The sequence below is a fragment of the Heliconius melpomene genome, chromosome 13 (genome assembly GCF_056956725.1).
Source record: "Heliconius melpomene rosina isolate 202511_hmr_F chromosome 13, ASM5695672v1, whole genome shotgun sequence".
Classification (NCBI taxonomy): Eukaryota; Metazoa; Arthropoda; class Insecta; order Lepidoptera; family Nymphalidae; genus Heliconius; species Heliconius melpomene.
The window spans coordinates 6,498,962-6,511,951 of record NC_140401.1 but is presented as its reverse complement, the minus strand read 5'-3'; the positions used below and the strand labels follow the sequence as shown (position 1 = coordinate 6,511,951).

The following is a 12,990-nucleotide window of genomic DNA, read 5'->3' as shown; positions in this document are numbered from 1 at the left end:
TTAACTTAAACAAATCATATCATCAAATTATAACAATACAACAAAAGAAACTTCCCTAAATGGAAGCATAACATAAGAAATATCAGATCTGAATCGATCTCTTTGTGAGTGAGTGATTAAGCACCGTTTTGTTATACTTCGATGTATCGATGTTTATCGTAATTCGTACATTCATATTCACAGTTCACTCGTCAGTTTTTCTTTCTTTTAGTCTGTGCTCATTTTCAAGAACGGTCGTGCATTAGAACGCCGCCGGAATTTTTTGCGGTTAAAATAAATAAAATGAGTGTATCTGCTGAATTGCAGGCTGAGGCCGTCTCCATCGTTCACAATTTTCTGTTGAGTGTAGATAAATCACTCGCAGATGAATTTTCAAGAAAAACGAAAGCGGTGAGTTAATACCCAAAACCACGTGTACCGACTATGGGGATCACCACACGTGTTAATTTATTTTTCTTACACTTACAGTGATACTACTGTCTAAAACGGTAACATGAATTATAAACTCTTTATTCTATTACTATTAATTTTATATTTATAACCGTTTACGGCAAAATTCTATGTTACCTTGGTAAATATACCTAGGTAACTCGTCTACAAAAAAAGTACTTTCAACATAACAAAATTTATCTAAACTATTATTAAAACGAACGAACTATTATTGAATGGAACGTATTATATATTATATAAAGCATGTGCTTTAAAGTATAAAAAAACCATGCATGTGCAAGCAAGATCTGAATAATTTCAATAAGTACATTTTATTATATTTCTGGGACTAAAATTTACGTTAAATTATATTTACGTTAATTTATATTAAATTTATTTTATAATTTTATACTTCTTTTGTTTTATTATTTTTAAGTTCATTGTTGAAAAAATAATAATAAAATACATATTAGCATATTAGAGGTTAAACTGAAAAAACTTAACATGTTTTAATTTGTAAAAACGGGAAGATGGTACTTTAAAACTGTACTCATTTGAATTAGTGACTTTTATTTTATAATTATTCATTAAAGCATACCATTTCATACAAACTCAATGCAGCCCTTTCCATATCTTGCCAGAGGATGATAAAATAGTTATTTGGCTAAACCCTAGTGAGAATAAAACCCACAGCTGTGTTTGCAGTTGGCCACTGTTATACTAAAGTTTAAATAAAATTGATGACACAAATTAATATATTGTCTTTCTTCAAAAATAAAATCAAGGAACTATCAGATTGTTTATTCAGCTAAACAATTTAATACTTTTATTTATAACTTTTATTCCAATAATAAAACATCTTCAATCCCCAACTTACTCTGCTACAACTCTGCATCAAAGAGATCCCAAGGACAATTTTAAATTCTTCCATGCCAGAAATGAATTGTTTTCATTTCTTTGCTGTCATAAGGAGTCAAAGCATGGCATTTTGTTCCGCTACTTGACACAATGCAATTTAATGCAAAACAAAGGAATTGTGTCGTAATGCTAGGTCAACTTCATTTTTCTACTTCACTTCAAATTTGACTTTATTGATACATAATTTCGGCAGAAACAGGGAAACGGACTGTCTTAACACTGGTTCTCTATGTCTATTCTGCTTTGTGCAGTATACAGCATGAAGCTGATTTAAGCAATTGCTGAGCAAATATATTAATGTAATACCCAATTTAAGTATATCTTAAATAATTTTTATTGTTTTAGAAACCAAGAGCTAAAAATCTACCATCATTGCTCAACATAATTACAGAATTTAAAAAATTACAAAAGAAACCTGCACAAAATGCCAAAAAAGCAGCAGATAGGTATGTTATATTTAATAATCTTTATTTACTGTTAAGGTAAAAACATGCTTTTTTCTTCTTTTTGAGTATTTATTAATATTGTTTTGTTAACAGTTCTGACGATTCTAGTGATGCAAAAGAAGAACCAAAAAAAGTGCAAGTAAATAAATCAAATGGATCTATACAAGCAAAAAAAAAAGAATCTTCAGATTCAGATAGCTCAGAAGATGAAAAACCACCAGCAAAGGTATGTGTTGATTATTTTATAAACTTTGCCACATTTGTGCACCTTAAATTTATGATGAGAACTTGTTATTGAACTACTATGATATTACTACATATATCTTATTCGTCACTACCTCTGAACATAGTATTCTTTGTCAAAATGAGATAACCATAATACACAAATATACAATCTAAGCTCATTTTTTAGGTTGCTCCACCAGTAAATCAAAAAGTTAATAAAAAGGCAGATTCATCTGATGACAGTGACAGTAGTGAAGATAATGCTACGTCAAAGCCAAAAAAACAACCAGTCAAACCACAAATAGTCAATGCAGCAAATGCGAAACCTAAACCTGCTAAGAAAAAGGAATCATCAGATGATAGTTCCGATAGCAGTGAAGATGAAGAAGATAAGAAAAAACCTGTAAACAATGCTGCTAAGCCAGTGGCTCCAAAACCTACACCTCAAAAAGCTGCACCGAAGAAACAGGAATCATCAGACAGTGATGATAGTGACGATGATGCAAAAAATAAAAAACCCATTGTTAAAGCAGCTCCAGCTAAGGTGCCAGCTAAAAAACAAGAATCTTCATCAGATGACAGTGATGATGACGAACCTAAATCTAAAAAACCAGAAGTAAAGCCTGCCATTGGTAAATCAGCGCAATCAAAATCTGCACCAGCCAAGTCAGCGCCCAAGAAACAAGAGTCGTCCTCAGACAGTGACAGCAGTGATGAGGAGCCCAAACAACCTGCAAGTAAAGCAAAACAAGCACCTGTACCAGCCAAACTTAATGTAAAGGTACAACCTAAAGATTCATCTGATGAAAGTGATGATTCCGATGATCAAAAGAAACCTTCTGCAAAATCAGCTACACCTGCAAAACCTGCTGCTAAAGCACAGGTGGCAAAGAAACAAGAATCTTCATCTGATGATGACAGCAGTGATGATGATAAATCTCAACCTAAAATTCAAGCTAAATATCAAACTCCTGCTGCTAAGCCTGTATCTAAACCTAATAATAAACAACAGTCCTCAGATGATAGTGATGACAGCAGTGATGACGAAAAGTCTAAAAAAAAGTCAGTCCAGAAACCAGCACCTAAAGTAAATCCTGTTAAAAAACAAGAATCCTCCTCCGAAGACAGTGATGATGAACCCCCAAAGCAAGTTAAGCCTGTGCAAAAAGCGCAACCTGCCAAAGCTAAAAAATCGTCATCAGAAGACAGTGATGATAGCAGTGGAGATGAAAAGAAAAAACCTGCACCAAAAGCAAAGGTTGCATCCAAACTAGCAGCCAAGGCATCTTCTGAGGACAGTGATGATAGCAGTGAGGATGAGAAACCTAAAAAAACACCAAAAACACCCGCCACACCTAAACCCAAAAAGGAATCTTCAGATGACAGCAGTGATGATGATGATGAACCTCCAGCTAAAGTACAAAAGAAGGAATCCCAACAGGTATTTTAAGTTTAATTATAGTCTTCAATCATGTTACATACTATTTTTCTAGTTACAAGGCACTTTATTTTCGTCGCTCTGCCCAAATTTCAGACATTGTATAAACCTGCAGAACTCAACACTGCATTTTGTGTTACTAAATTAAAAATAAGAATAATTAAAATCCCAAGTGGGGATTGAACCCGCTACTTCTGTCTCGATAGTCAGACATCGTCACATCACAATAGCTTTTTTGTTACATATAATTGATTTGATATAATAATAGCAAAAGTGGAATAATACAAATCAAACTCTATACATGTTAATCTAAAATACATACAAAAAATATTAATATACAGTGTGTAACTCAATCTATTAATCAATGATAGTACTGGACTTTAGCTTTAAACAGATATGTTCATGTAAATGTTGTTTTTTTGGGGCAAATTTAGTTATAAGTCAATTTTGTTTAAGTGGGCACCAGACTATTCTGGGATGGGCATGGCCCACTCGGCTCCTCCTCTTCCCTCGCCCTTGCCCACCTGGCTCCTCCTCTTCCCTCGCCCTTGCCCACTTTCCGCCGAATTTTTGAGACATTCCGTGTTAAATGACGGAGCTCAATGCCTCAGGCAAGGCAAAGGCAAAGACAATATTAAATATTTCATTCCTACGAACGTATGCATTGAATTGGAGAAAAAAATATTTTAGTGCCTTGTTCTGGGTAGAAAACGGGACGATGTATGGGGACGTAGTATCCTAACACTAGGTTCCCTCTACCTATCCTGATATGCAATAAAAATCAATAATTATTAAAGCCAAACTTGCGCGCTTAACACGGGGTATGCGTGCAAATTTTCTACTCAGCTTAGATACATTATAGAAATTCCAGTACCTTATTAACCTCTCTTAATAAGAATGTAGAAACATTTATCACATTACATACTTTTTAAAATTATCTTTTTTATACAAACATTGTCTTGAGAAAAACGAATACAACAAAAAAGAACCTTGTTCGTTATAACGAAACATGCCAAACAAACAGTTGGGGCCGCAGTGGGGCAGCGGCACATCGACTGTAAGCGCGACGGTTGTATTTTCGGTTCCCACTGGTGGAAATAAATCATTATCATTTTTTTGCTGTGGTAAACTGACAAAGCGCAGCCTTCGCTACTCTGCTATACTCGGGATACAGCGTCAAATATAGATACCTATAGTATAACATTTTTTTACAGAAAAATGGAGTTCAAAGTGGTAAAAAACGAAAAGCATCTGAAGGGGAAGAGGCAACGCCAGCTAAGAAGCCTTATAGTAATTTTGTAAAGGTAAAATTTAGTTTAATTTAGTAATTAATAGCCATAGGTTGCTTAATTTTTCTAGTTAATATTTTTTACTTTAATTATAATTTATTTGTCCCAATTATGTTTGAGTTTTTGTCTGCTTTATCTGTAGGATTTTACTGTGTAGAAATTATTAACAATTTATTTTTGATAATATAATTAATATAAGAATTTTGTTTTACAAACAATTTTAGGGAACAAATAATTCCTCAACGCCTAGCGACAAAAGTAACACTACAAATAATAAAGCAGTTCCCTTCAGGAGAGTTGTAACAGAAAAAGTAGAAGTGGACCCTAGACTTAAGGACAATTCATTCGAAGCTAAGGTAAATGCCCCAAAAATTAGTAAGCCAAGGCAACTCTATCTCATCACCAAGCTTCTATTTTTTGTTATGCAGAGAAGTTTTATGGCTTGTGATTTTGGGCATTTACTTTTATGTCGTTTGGTCATTACGTAGGGTTGTCTTGGTGTGTTTTATATATAATATGTATCTATCAGGAGGGTGAAAACGGAGAGGACGAACCGGACGGGGTTGATTCGTCTGACAAGTCTGGTGGGTGGCAAGACCGCGGTCGCGGGGGCTTCAACCGAGGAGGTTTCCGCGGTCGCGGGGGCTTCAATGACAGGGGACAGCGGGGCGGGTTCAGGGGGCGCGGGGGCTTCAATGACAGGGGAGGCCGTGGAGGCCGGGGGGGTAGGGGTGGCTTCGACCGGAGCGGCCGCGGTGGTGACAGGGGCGGCCGCGGTGGTGACAGGGGAGGTCGCGGCTTCGACAGGGGTGGCAGGGGCAACAGAGGCGGCAGGGGCGACCGCCACTCGTGGGGCGGTGACCGAGGAGGATTTAACAAAGGGGGATTTAATGACAGGAAAAGCTTTGAAGGAGGTGACAATTCTCAGAACAAAAAAATTGTATTTGATTAAAATAATAGGTGAGATTTATTTTACAACATATACTAATGGTGATTAATATGAAGGTTGCATATTACAAAACCTATGCAAGTGGTTTCATTCCCATTATACTGTATTATTTAAAGTTTGTTTATTTTCTGTTTGTACTATTAGTTAGTTATAAAAAAATTTAAAAACATACAGCATATGATATTGTTTCACACTGCAGGTTCAAATGATTAATGTAATATGTATATTATTTTGATTTCCTAATTTGTAGTTATGTTCCCTTTTTTATTGCTATTTTATCTATACATAGACACATTGTTCATACTTTCTGTTTTTTCTTTTTTTTTTAAGTGATTACCTATATTTGTTGTTTCTTCATCTACTTAAATTAGAACTAGATAACAATCTATAAGTTATCCTAAAAGAGTCCAGATGTTTATTTAGGTAAACTTTTTCTAAGGCTTAAAGCTTTGCCAAAGCTTAAGCTTTTTCGAAATTATTTTAGTATTAATGATGTGTGAAAGTGCAAAAATTTTATTTTTATATTTTTTTTAGGGTGGTGCTCGCGGTTCATGGGGCGAGAAAGCCAACCTGGACTTGAAACATACACGCGGCAAATCATTCAAACATGAGAAAACTAAGAAAAAACGAGGTGCATACCGCGGCGGTGCCATTGACACGTCTGTTCACTCCATCAAATTTGAGGATTAACATCTAATGGATGATAGTCGATTTGATTTATTTTCCTTAGCTATCCTTGTAATTTTGTTTTACTTGGATATTATCATTTATATTTAGAAAAAAAAGGATATAGCAAAATGCAATGGCTATATTTTCCTTTTCTTTAGCAAAAAAATGTTTCCAAGTGATAATAGTATTTAATTTTTTTTGCACTTCAACTATTTTCAATTATTATAATTAATATTAAGCTTATAACACATTCAGCTAGTGTAAACGCTAATGTAGGTGTACTCTTATTGATGAAATGAAAATGATTATTATTTATTTCGTTGAGTGGAAATTGAAGTAACAACTATCGTGCTAACAGTTAGACATCGCTACAATCACCTTGTTACATTTTATTTTCAAAGTTAATTTTAATGCTAAAGGGTATCTAAGATTTATTGTATTGATTTATTACTGCATTTTTTTTTATACGAAATATCATACAATGTGGTATGATGTTTGTTTATAACTAATATTTTAGGTAATAATACCTAAGAAAATATTAGATTTCGACATAATCTCCTATTATAAGTTAAAAATAAATGATTTTATAGAGACACAACTTGACTTGCATTCAAATGTAAATAATATTCAAATATATACAGTTTTTGATAAACATAAGAATATGTTATTGTGTAAATAAGCTAAATGTTAATATTTTTAAGCAACTAAGTTAGTTTTATTTTATATGGAACTGGAATGAATGTTAATTTAGAATAAGGACCGCCTTTGAATATGAGAGTGTTTTAAATAAAACATTAGCTATAAAGTATTTTTTTTTATTTTTGTACCATACTTAATGTAATATTAAAAAATATACACATCGACGCCGTCGTAGCACAGGGGCATAAGGGTGTGACTAACGCGACGGCTGAGGGTTTGATCGCCATTCGGGGGAAAGCATTATTTTTTAATATTTTAATTTCTTCCATCTGGCTCCAAGGCAAAATCCCGCGTTGAATTCGCCACTCAATACGCTATACTTATATACTGTGATAACAAATGCAACGCAATCGAAAAATTCAGCGGAAAGGGGAATGGATTGTGTTAACGGTAGGTACTCTGCCTACCCTGATAGATGCGGGATACAGTGTGAAGCTGATTTATTTCATTTTCCCAAATATACATATACAACAGTTTGGTGATATTTTTTACTACTACTAGAAGCTTCAGTTTGTGTAGGGGAATTGTGCTCAAGATGGCATACTATAAGATGACACACTACCAATATTGATCTAAATATTCGCGCTAAGTGCGATCTTGTGACGTTTAGAGAGTGTGTACCACATACGTTTAAAGTGTAATATGACATACTATGTCATTTTACTCTGTAGATATGTCGTCTTACACTTGTCGACTTAAATGCGATTTGTTTGTTTTTAATTTTATGTTACTTTGATTGTTCTGAAACTAAAATAATTTCGTTGATTATGAAATATATAATATAATACGCAATATGCTGATCTCATATGACTTTATTTATTTGAAATATTTGTCTTGGAAGAAAAAGTATTTCATCTTAAGCACAATTTCCCTAACTTCTAAAACATATTCAAATTGTAATTTAGTATAATGCAACTACCAAGTAGAATTCAGTATCGGTGTGCTTAAATTGCTTTTATAATGATTAACAGTTGTATTATGATAAGAATAGTTTTAATCATCATAAGGCCATTATGGCGCAGTGAGAGAGGATTTATCTGTATTGTGCGGAAATATAGAAACTTTCATGCGCCAGTCCATTGGAAATGGCCTACCTGCAGCAGTGGTTCTTTGTCGATATGACATGGTGACCTTCAAAAAGCGCGTCTATCTCCACTTTAGCATTTAAAGCAAGGCACCTGTAGTTTGTATTTATTCTAACAACTGTAAATAAGAATATTTTTCTATTAAATTATTTTTATTCAATACGGTACCGTGCAATTGGTACGGTAGTTACCGTAGCAATTGCAACGTAATAAGTTTATTACGATCGAGAATACGAAATGACAATATTTTGAGAGACAATTTATGAACTATAAGAATATGTATTTGAGAAAAAAAAAATCCGATTTCCGATTCCCGCGAGAATCTTGACTTCGTCAATACCGCAGTTTGAGTTCTTCATTTGTGGCGTTTTGAGTTTCGAGGGAGCCAGTTTATCACAATTCACTTCGCCTTCGCTTCGCCAATGTCACGTTGTATGGAAACACTGTCAGTGACAGTCTGTCAACAGTTGACTTGACACTTGACATTGACATTTTATCTAATGATAAATGATGATTGCTATTTGTACGCTAAGATGAATAATACATAACTATTCATTAAAATGCTACGAATAGTGAAAAGTTTTATGTTAATTAATAGTAGAAATTACAAAAATTTTGGACACAAGCGGCAACCAGAAGCACGTGTTACTGTATTATGGCATGGATTTTTGACATTTTCATTCATAGGATTAGGATTGAATTGGAAAAGGTATGTCTTTAAATAAAATAAGTATAGGAAAAGGTTGAAGGCGTAATTTGGCCTTAATTTGTTGGGATGTTAAAGAATAAATGTAAAGATTACGTCGATTGTAGCTTATTTATTTAACAATATATGTGTTCTTTAAAATTCTCAAAAATATAGGAAAGAAATTTGTCAATTTGACTTTACTTGAGGGAAAATAGGAATCTCTTTTTGCTTAAGATTCTGTGATTTTTTAAAGTATTGAATATAAGGGATTGTACATTAAAATTTCATTAAACAATAACAATGACTAAATTTACATTTTAATATGAATAAAAGAAACATGAATTTTAGTGAGTTTTACTGATTGCAGCATCTTGTAAATCAGGCTGTTGTGAAGAAAGCAGTGTTTTAACACTGATTATTCTGCTAAATGGATAAGCTAATAAGTAATAATAATAATGTATGATAGAAAAATTACAACACAGTGCATATTACAGTACATTTTGAACAAATGCATATTGTTTCAGGATTGGTAATTTTTTGTTGGGTGAATCTACAGATGATACCGAAGCATCGCCAATTGACATGTAGCTATTATTGAAAAATATTTGGCATGTAACATAGGTATAGGTAATGTAAATAAAGCAATTTATATAATTTATTTTACATTTTATAATAATCCCACAAATTGCATCATTCAAAATCTAGTGTTGATAGTTTATTACATTGAAGAGTAAAGTATTCTTTACTGTACACCAACTAATGCTTTTCAATTATTTTCATAATCTATCTATTCTATATATTCTATTCTATAATAAAACATAAAAAAATGTATCTGTACATCTAATATAATTTATAAAATTTCTACAGTCTTTTTACAGACACATGTACTTCACTCACTTCACTGGACAAATTTAAATGAAACTTTTTTTTATTGTGTAGCTATTAGGCATGAGCAGAGTTGAAACTTAAAACACAGTGACTCATTATTCTGTTGAATAGCAGCTAGGTTCTCTTTGCCCGCTAGTTGTGTAATGTCCCGATCTGGACAGGCATAGTCCCGCTTATGACAGTATTGCTTAAGTAGTTGTGACGTTTTCCCATTAAAAACGTTTTATATTAATATGCCATGCATCACCCATTAAAAGCTTTATTTAAAACTCAAATAAATTAATAAGTAATAAATAAAAAAAATTATGATTTAATTTTTTTGTTCCGCTGTTGGCGAAAGAATCCCTTTTTACGTAAAAGGTTTAAAAACCTAACCCATAATACATATATTTATAGGTAAACAAAAGCTTAATAGTTAATCTAAATTAAGTATTAGGATTGTTTTTTGATTGACAGTAAGCTATCACTAGGGATAGTAGCATCCCCGCGTAATAACCTAACGGGACATTAGTACGTCCCAGTGACATGTTTTGGGACACCGGGACACACAAGCAATAAGCGGGACAGTCTTTTCAGTTGACTTTGATTTCAGTCTTGAAACTTTAGGAGTGTTCAAAATTCTGTATTTCATACTAAGATATACTAAGACAATGTTGTTTTAAAAATATAGGTACTATATATTTTTATAATCTATCAAAAAATCTCTGTATTTTGATGCTACACTCGATTTGTATAGAGATAGTTTTTAAATATCTACCATCTTGTTTTTTATTATTTAAACCTATAAGAACACTTGAGTTTTTGAGGCAAAGACAACGATAATACGATACCAATAATTATTAAAACCCATCCTGTGGTGTAGGATCCGAGGCGCGCTCGAAAAACATTGCCCTTCTTGGCAGTGCAGTCGGGTAAATAAATTGAAATTGCTTTTCTTAATAATACTTGTTTTGTTTACCTTGACATGTATATAACATTTTAAAAAGCTAGGCTCTAGACAGAGTACTTTGGTATGAAAATATTTTGTTCACGCTTCTCCATCCTAGTAAGTTGCCTGGCCATTAATAATTTATTAAAAAAAATCGAAACTGGAATTAGGACCTATATGAATTAGTCCAAATAATTTTTACTATCCTACTATTACAGGGATCAAAATTAAGAGTGTCAATAAAATTACACATTATCATTAGCATTCTTCTATTACACAAAACATTTACTTTTTCATTCTACTAAATGCAAGTTGCAGCATCAACTTACAAAAAAATTTCTCCAAACATTGGAGAATCTTTACATCAGTATCTTTGATGGCTTTTTTAAAAGTCAAATAAAGTTTATTAGGGCAATAAAACAATATCATAAGATAAAATATTTATTTAAGCTCACATAACTGCTTTTTTTAAAGATTACAAATTGCATTTTTTTTTATTTCTAAATAAATAATAATGAATGAATATGATGATTATTTGTAGCACATAGAGTTAGTGCTGTTTGCACTATTGTACAGAATGTACCTTAATAACATACACATTATATTATAATTGTATTTAATAACTATACTAGGTTGTGGACATCAGATAGTATGCATTAGTGGTTACATTTACTGCCTTAACTTAAATTATATATTCTTGTGTTAAACAAGACTTCAGTATTACAAAATAAAAGAAGATCTGTATAAAAGAAAACTTTAAAATCAACCAATAAATGCTATCCAAACCCTTGATAAGTATAAACTCAGCAAGCCATATTTGGCTTTTTAAGGCATAGTATCAGATGTTTAATCTATATATATATATAAGGACTTGTTATTGATATAGTAAAAGTTGGTGCACCATTTCTTCCAATTATAAATTAAAACTCATTAGAATAAAAAATACTATTGTTAATGTTAGTAACAGATTGCTGAAACATTCCGGAAGCTGTTTACAAAGCCTTATTTATAGAAATCGCGGACATCGGACATGTTTATTGCATAAAAAAAGCACCAAAGTGTTAATATTATAAAATCAAAAGAACAAATAAGATGCTGTCTCTTTTTTCTGTTATGAAGTTATATACATCTTCTCCAGTCGTAAAACTATTTCATTGACGAGCTTTCTTTGAATCTTTGAAAATTATTTGACTAGCTTACATAATACTATATGTATTAATGTGATTATATTTATTATCTAATTTATAGATTCGTCTTACCATGGCAATTTTGTTTATAGTATTGATAAAAAAGGTTATATACAATCAAAAAGAAACACAGTATTCCTGCATGATAATGCATTGGCAAATTACATATACTTTTGATTACTCCCGGATGTTTTTTGACACTGTTTAATTTATCTTTAACATTTAGAGCCTCTCCGTCAGTGTTAGAAGTTGTTAAAGTTTCGCCTATATACTCTTTAATATCATTTTTTTGGTAACTATTAGTAAATTCATTGAAAGTATTTTGTTGGTCAGAATGTACAATTTCACACTTGTCTGATACCTCGCGTTCGTTTGCGACGTCACTCTCTTTCTCAGATTTCAACACATTTAAACTCTCTTGTAGGTAACTATCTATTTTAGTTAAGTGTTCGGGTATAACTAAATTTGCTAAAGGGCTATGTCCCCTTAGCACTTGTCTTTCATTAATTTCGTCTATTTGATCGGCGCTTTCGAAATTATTAACTTTTAATAAATTTTCCTTACAAACAGAGTTGACTATTTTATAACTGCAAAGATCTTCAAATTCATCTTTTATGTATGGTACAGGACTGAAGCTTTTCGGCACCTGCATCTGCGACCAGAGTGAAATAGAGTCAAGCTCTGGGCGTACGGGTGTAAATTTTACCTTTATAACGTCCTCATTGGTTATAGTTTCTGTTTTAACTATTTCATCGATATATTCCTTATTGCCCTTCAAGTCTATGTCTTCATACAAATGTGGAGAGTCGGTGACATCGTGGCGAGAGGAACTGTGAACTCGATCCACGGTAACTTTGCTTAGTAACTTACCATCTGCGCTTCGTATATCAGAAAACAATCCTCCATCGAAGTGGAGGGGCGTTTCTAATTTTCTAGTTCTTTGTGGAGAGGGCGTGCTCGCAGGAACCGTGGACGGAGAGATAGAAACTGGTCTAAAAGTAGTTGTCGTATAAACAGTGTCAGAATTGTACATTAGATGTTGAGGTGATCTAGCGGGCGTGTATCTTGCAGAAAGGTCGTCCTCCCTTGGCGAAGAAACTCTGTCCTTCGAGATTCTTTTTGCACACCTGTAACGGTGATCGAGTTAGGATT

General features: G+C 32.9%; 2 protein-coding genes and 1 long non-coding RNA gene across 7 annotated transcripts in view; 2 read left to right on the top strand and 1 right to left on the bottom strand.

The window, feature by feature from the left end:
- The first annotated feature begins 194 nt into the window (after window positions 1-194).
- Nopp140 (nucleolar and coiled-body phosphoprotein 1) lies at window positions 195-7,168 on the top strand. 3 transcript variants are annotated; one of them, XM_085195630.1, is made up of 7 exons: window positions 195-390; window positions 1,693-1,793; window positions 1,887-2,019; window positions 2,206-3,459; window positions 4,671-4,760; window positions 4,970-5,101; window positions 6,229-7,168. In XM_085195630.1, exons 1-7 carry the CDS (start codon window positions 283-285, stop codon window positions 6,382-6,384), a joined length of 1,974 nt encoding a protein of 657 aa, XP_085051756.1. In that variant the 5' UTR covers window positions 195-282; the 3' UTR covers window positions 6,385-7,168. The 3 variants fall into 3 exon arrangements, with proteins under 3 accessions (XP_085051756.1, XP_085051755.1, XP_085051754.1); XM_085195629.1 differs by lacking the exon at window positions 4,970-5,101 and adding an exon at window positions 5,275-5,705 and having other exon boundaries at window positions 196-390; window positions 1,902-2,019; window positions 6,229-6,258; XM_085195628.1 differs by lacking the exon at window positions 4,970-5,101 and adding an exon at window positions 5,275-5,705 and having other exon boundaries at window positions 196-390; window positions 6,229-6,258.
- Window positions 7,169-8,627: 1,459 nt separating this feature from the next.
- Window positions 8,628-9,493, top strand: LOC146532747 (uncharacterized). The gene is made up of 2 exons (XR_014878615.1): window positions 8,628-8,856; window positions 9,360-9,493. It is a non-coding gene; the product is annotated as an uncharacterized LOC146532747 (long non-coding RNA).
- A 1,586-nt stretch (window positions 9,494-11,079) lies between these two features.
- Window positions 11,080-12,990, bottom strand: part of Zasp52 (Z band alternatively spliced PDZ-motif protein 52) — a 35,062-nt gene continuing 33,151 nt past the window's right edge. For all 3 annotated transcript variants that reach the window (XM_085195624.1, XM_085195625.1, XM_085195626.1), the window contains one exon: window positions 11,080-12,965. In XM_085195624.1, coding sequence (XP_085051750.1) covers window positions 12,888-12,965 — 78 coding nt within the window. In that variant the 3' untranslated portion in view covers window positions 11,080-12,887. The remainder of the gene's footprint in view (window positions 12,966-12,990) is intronic.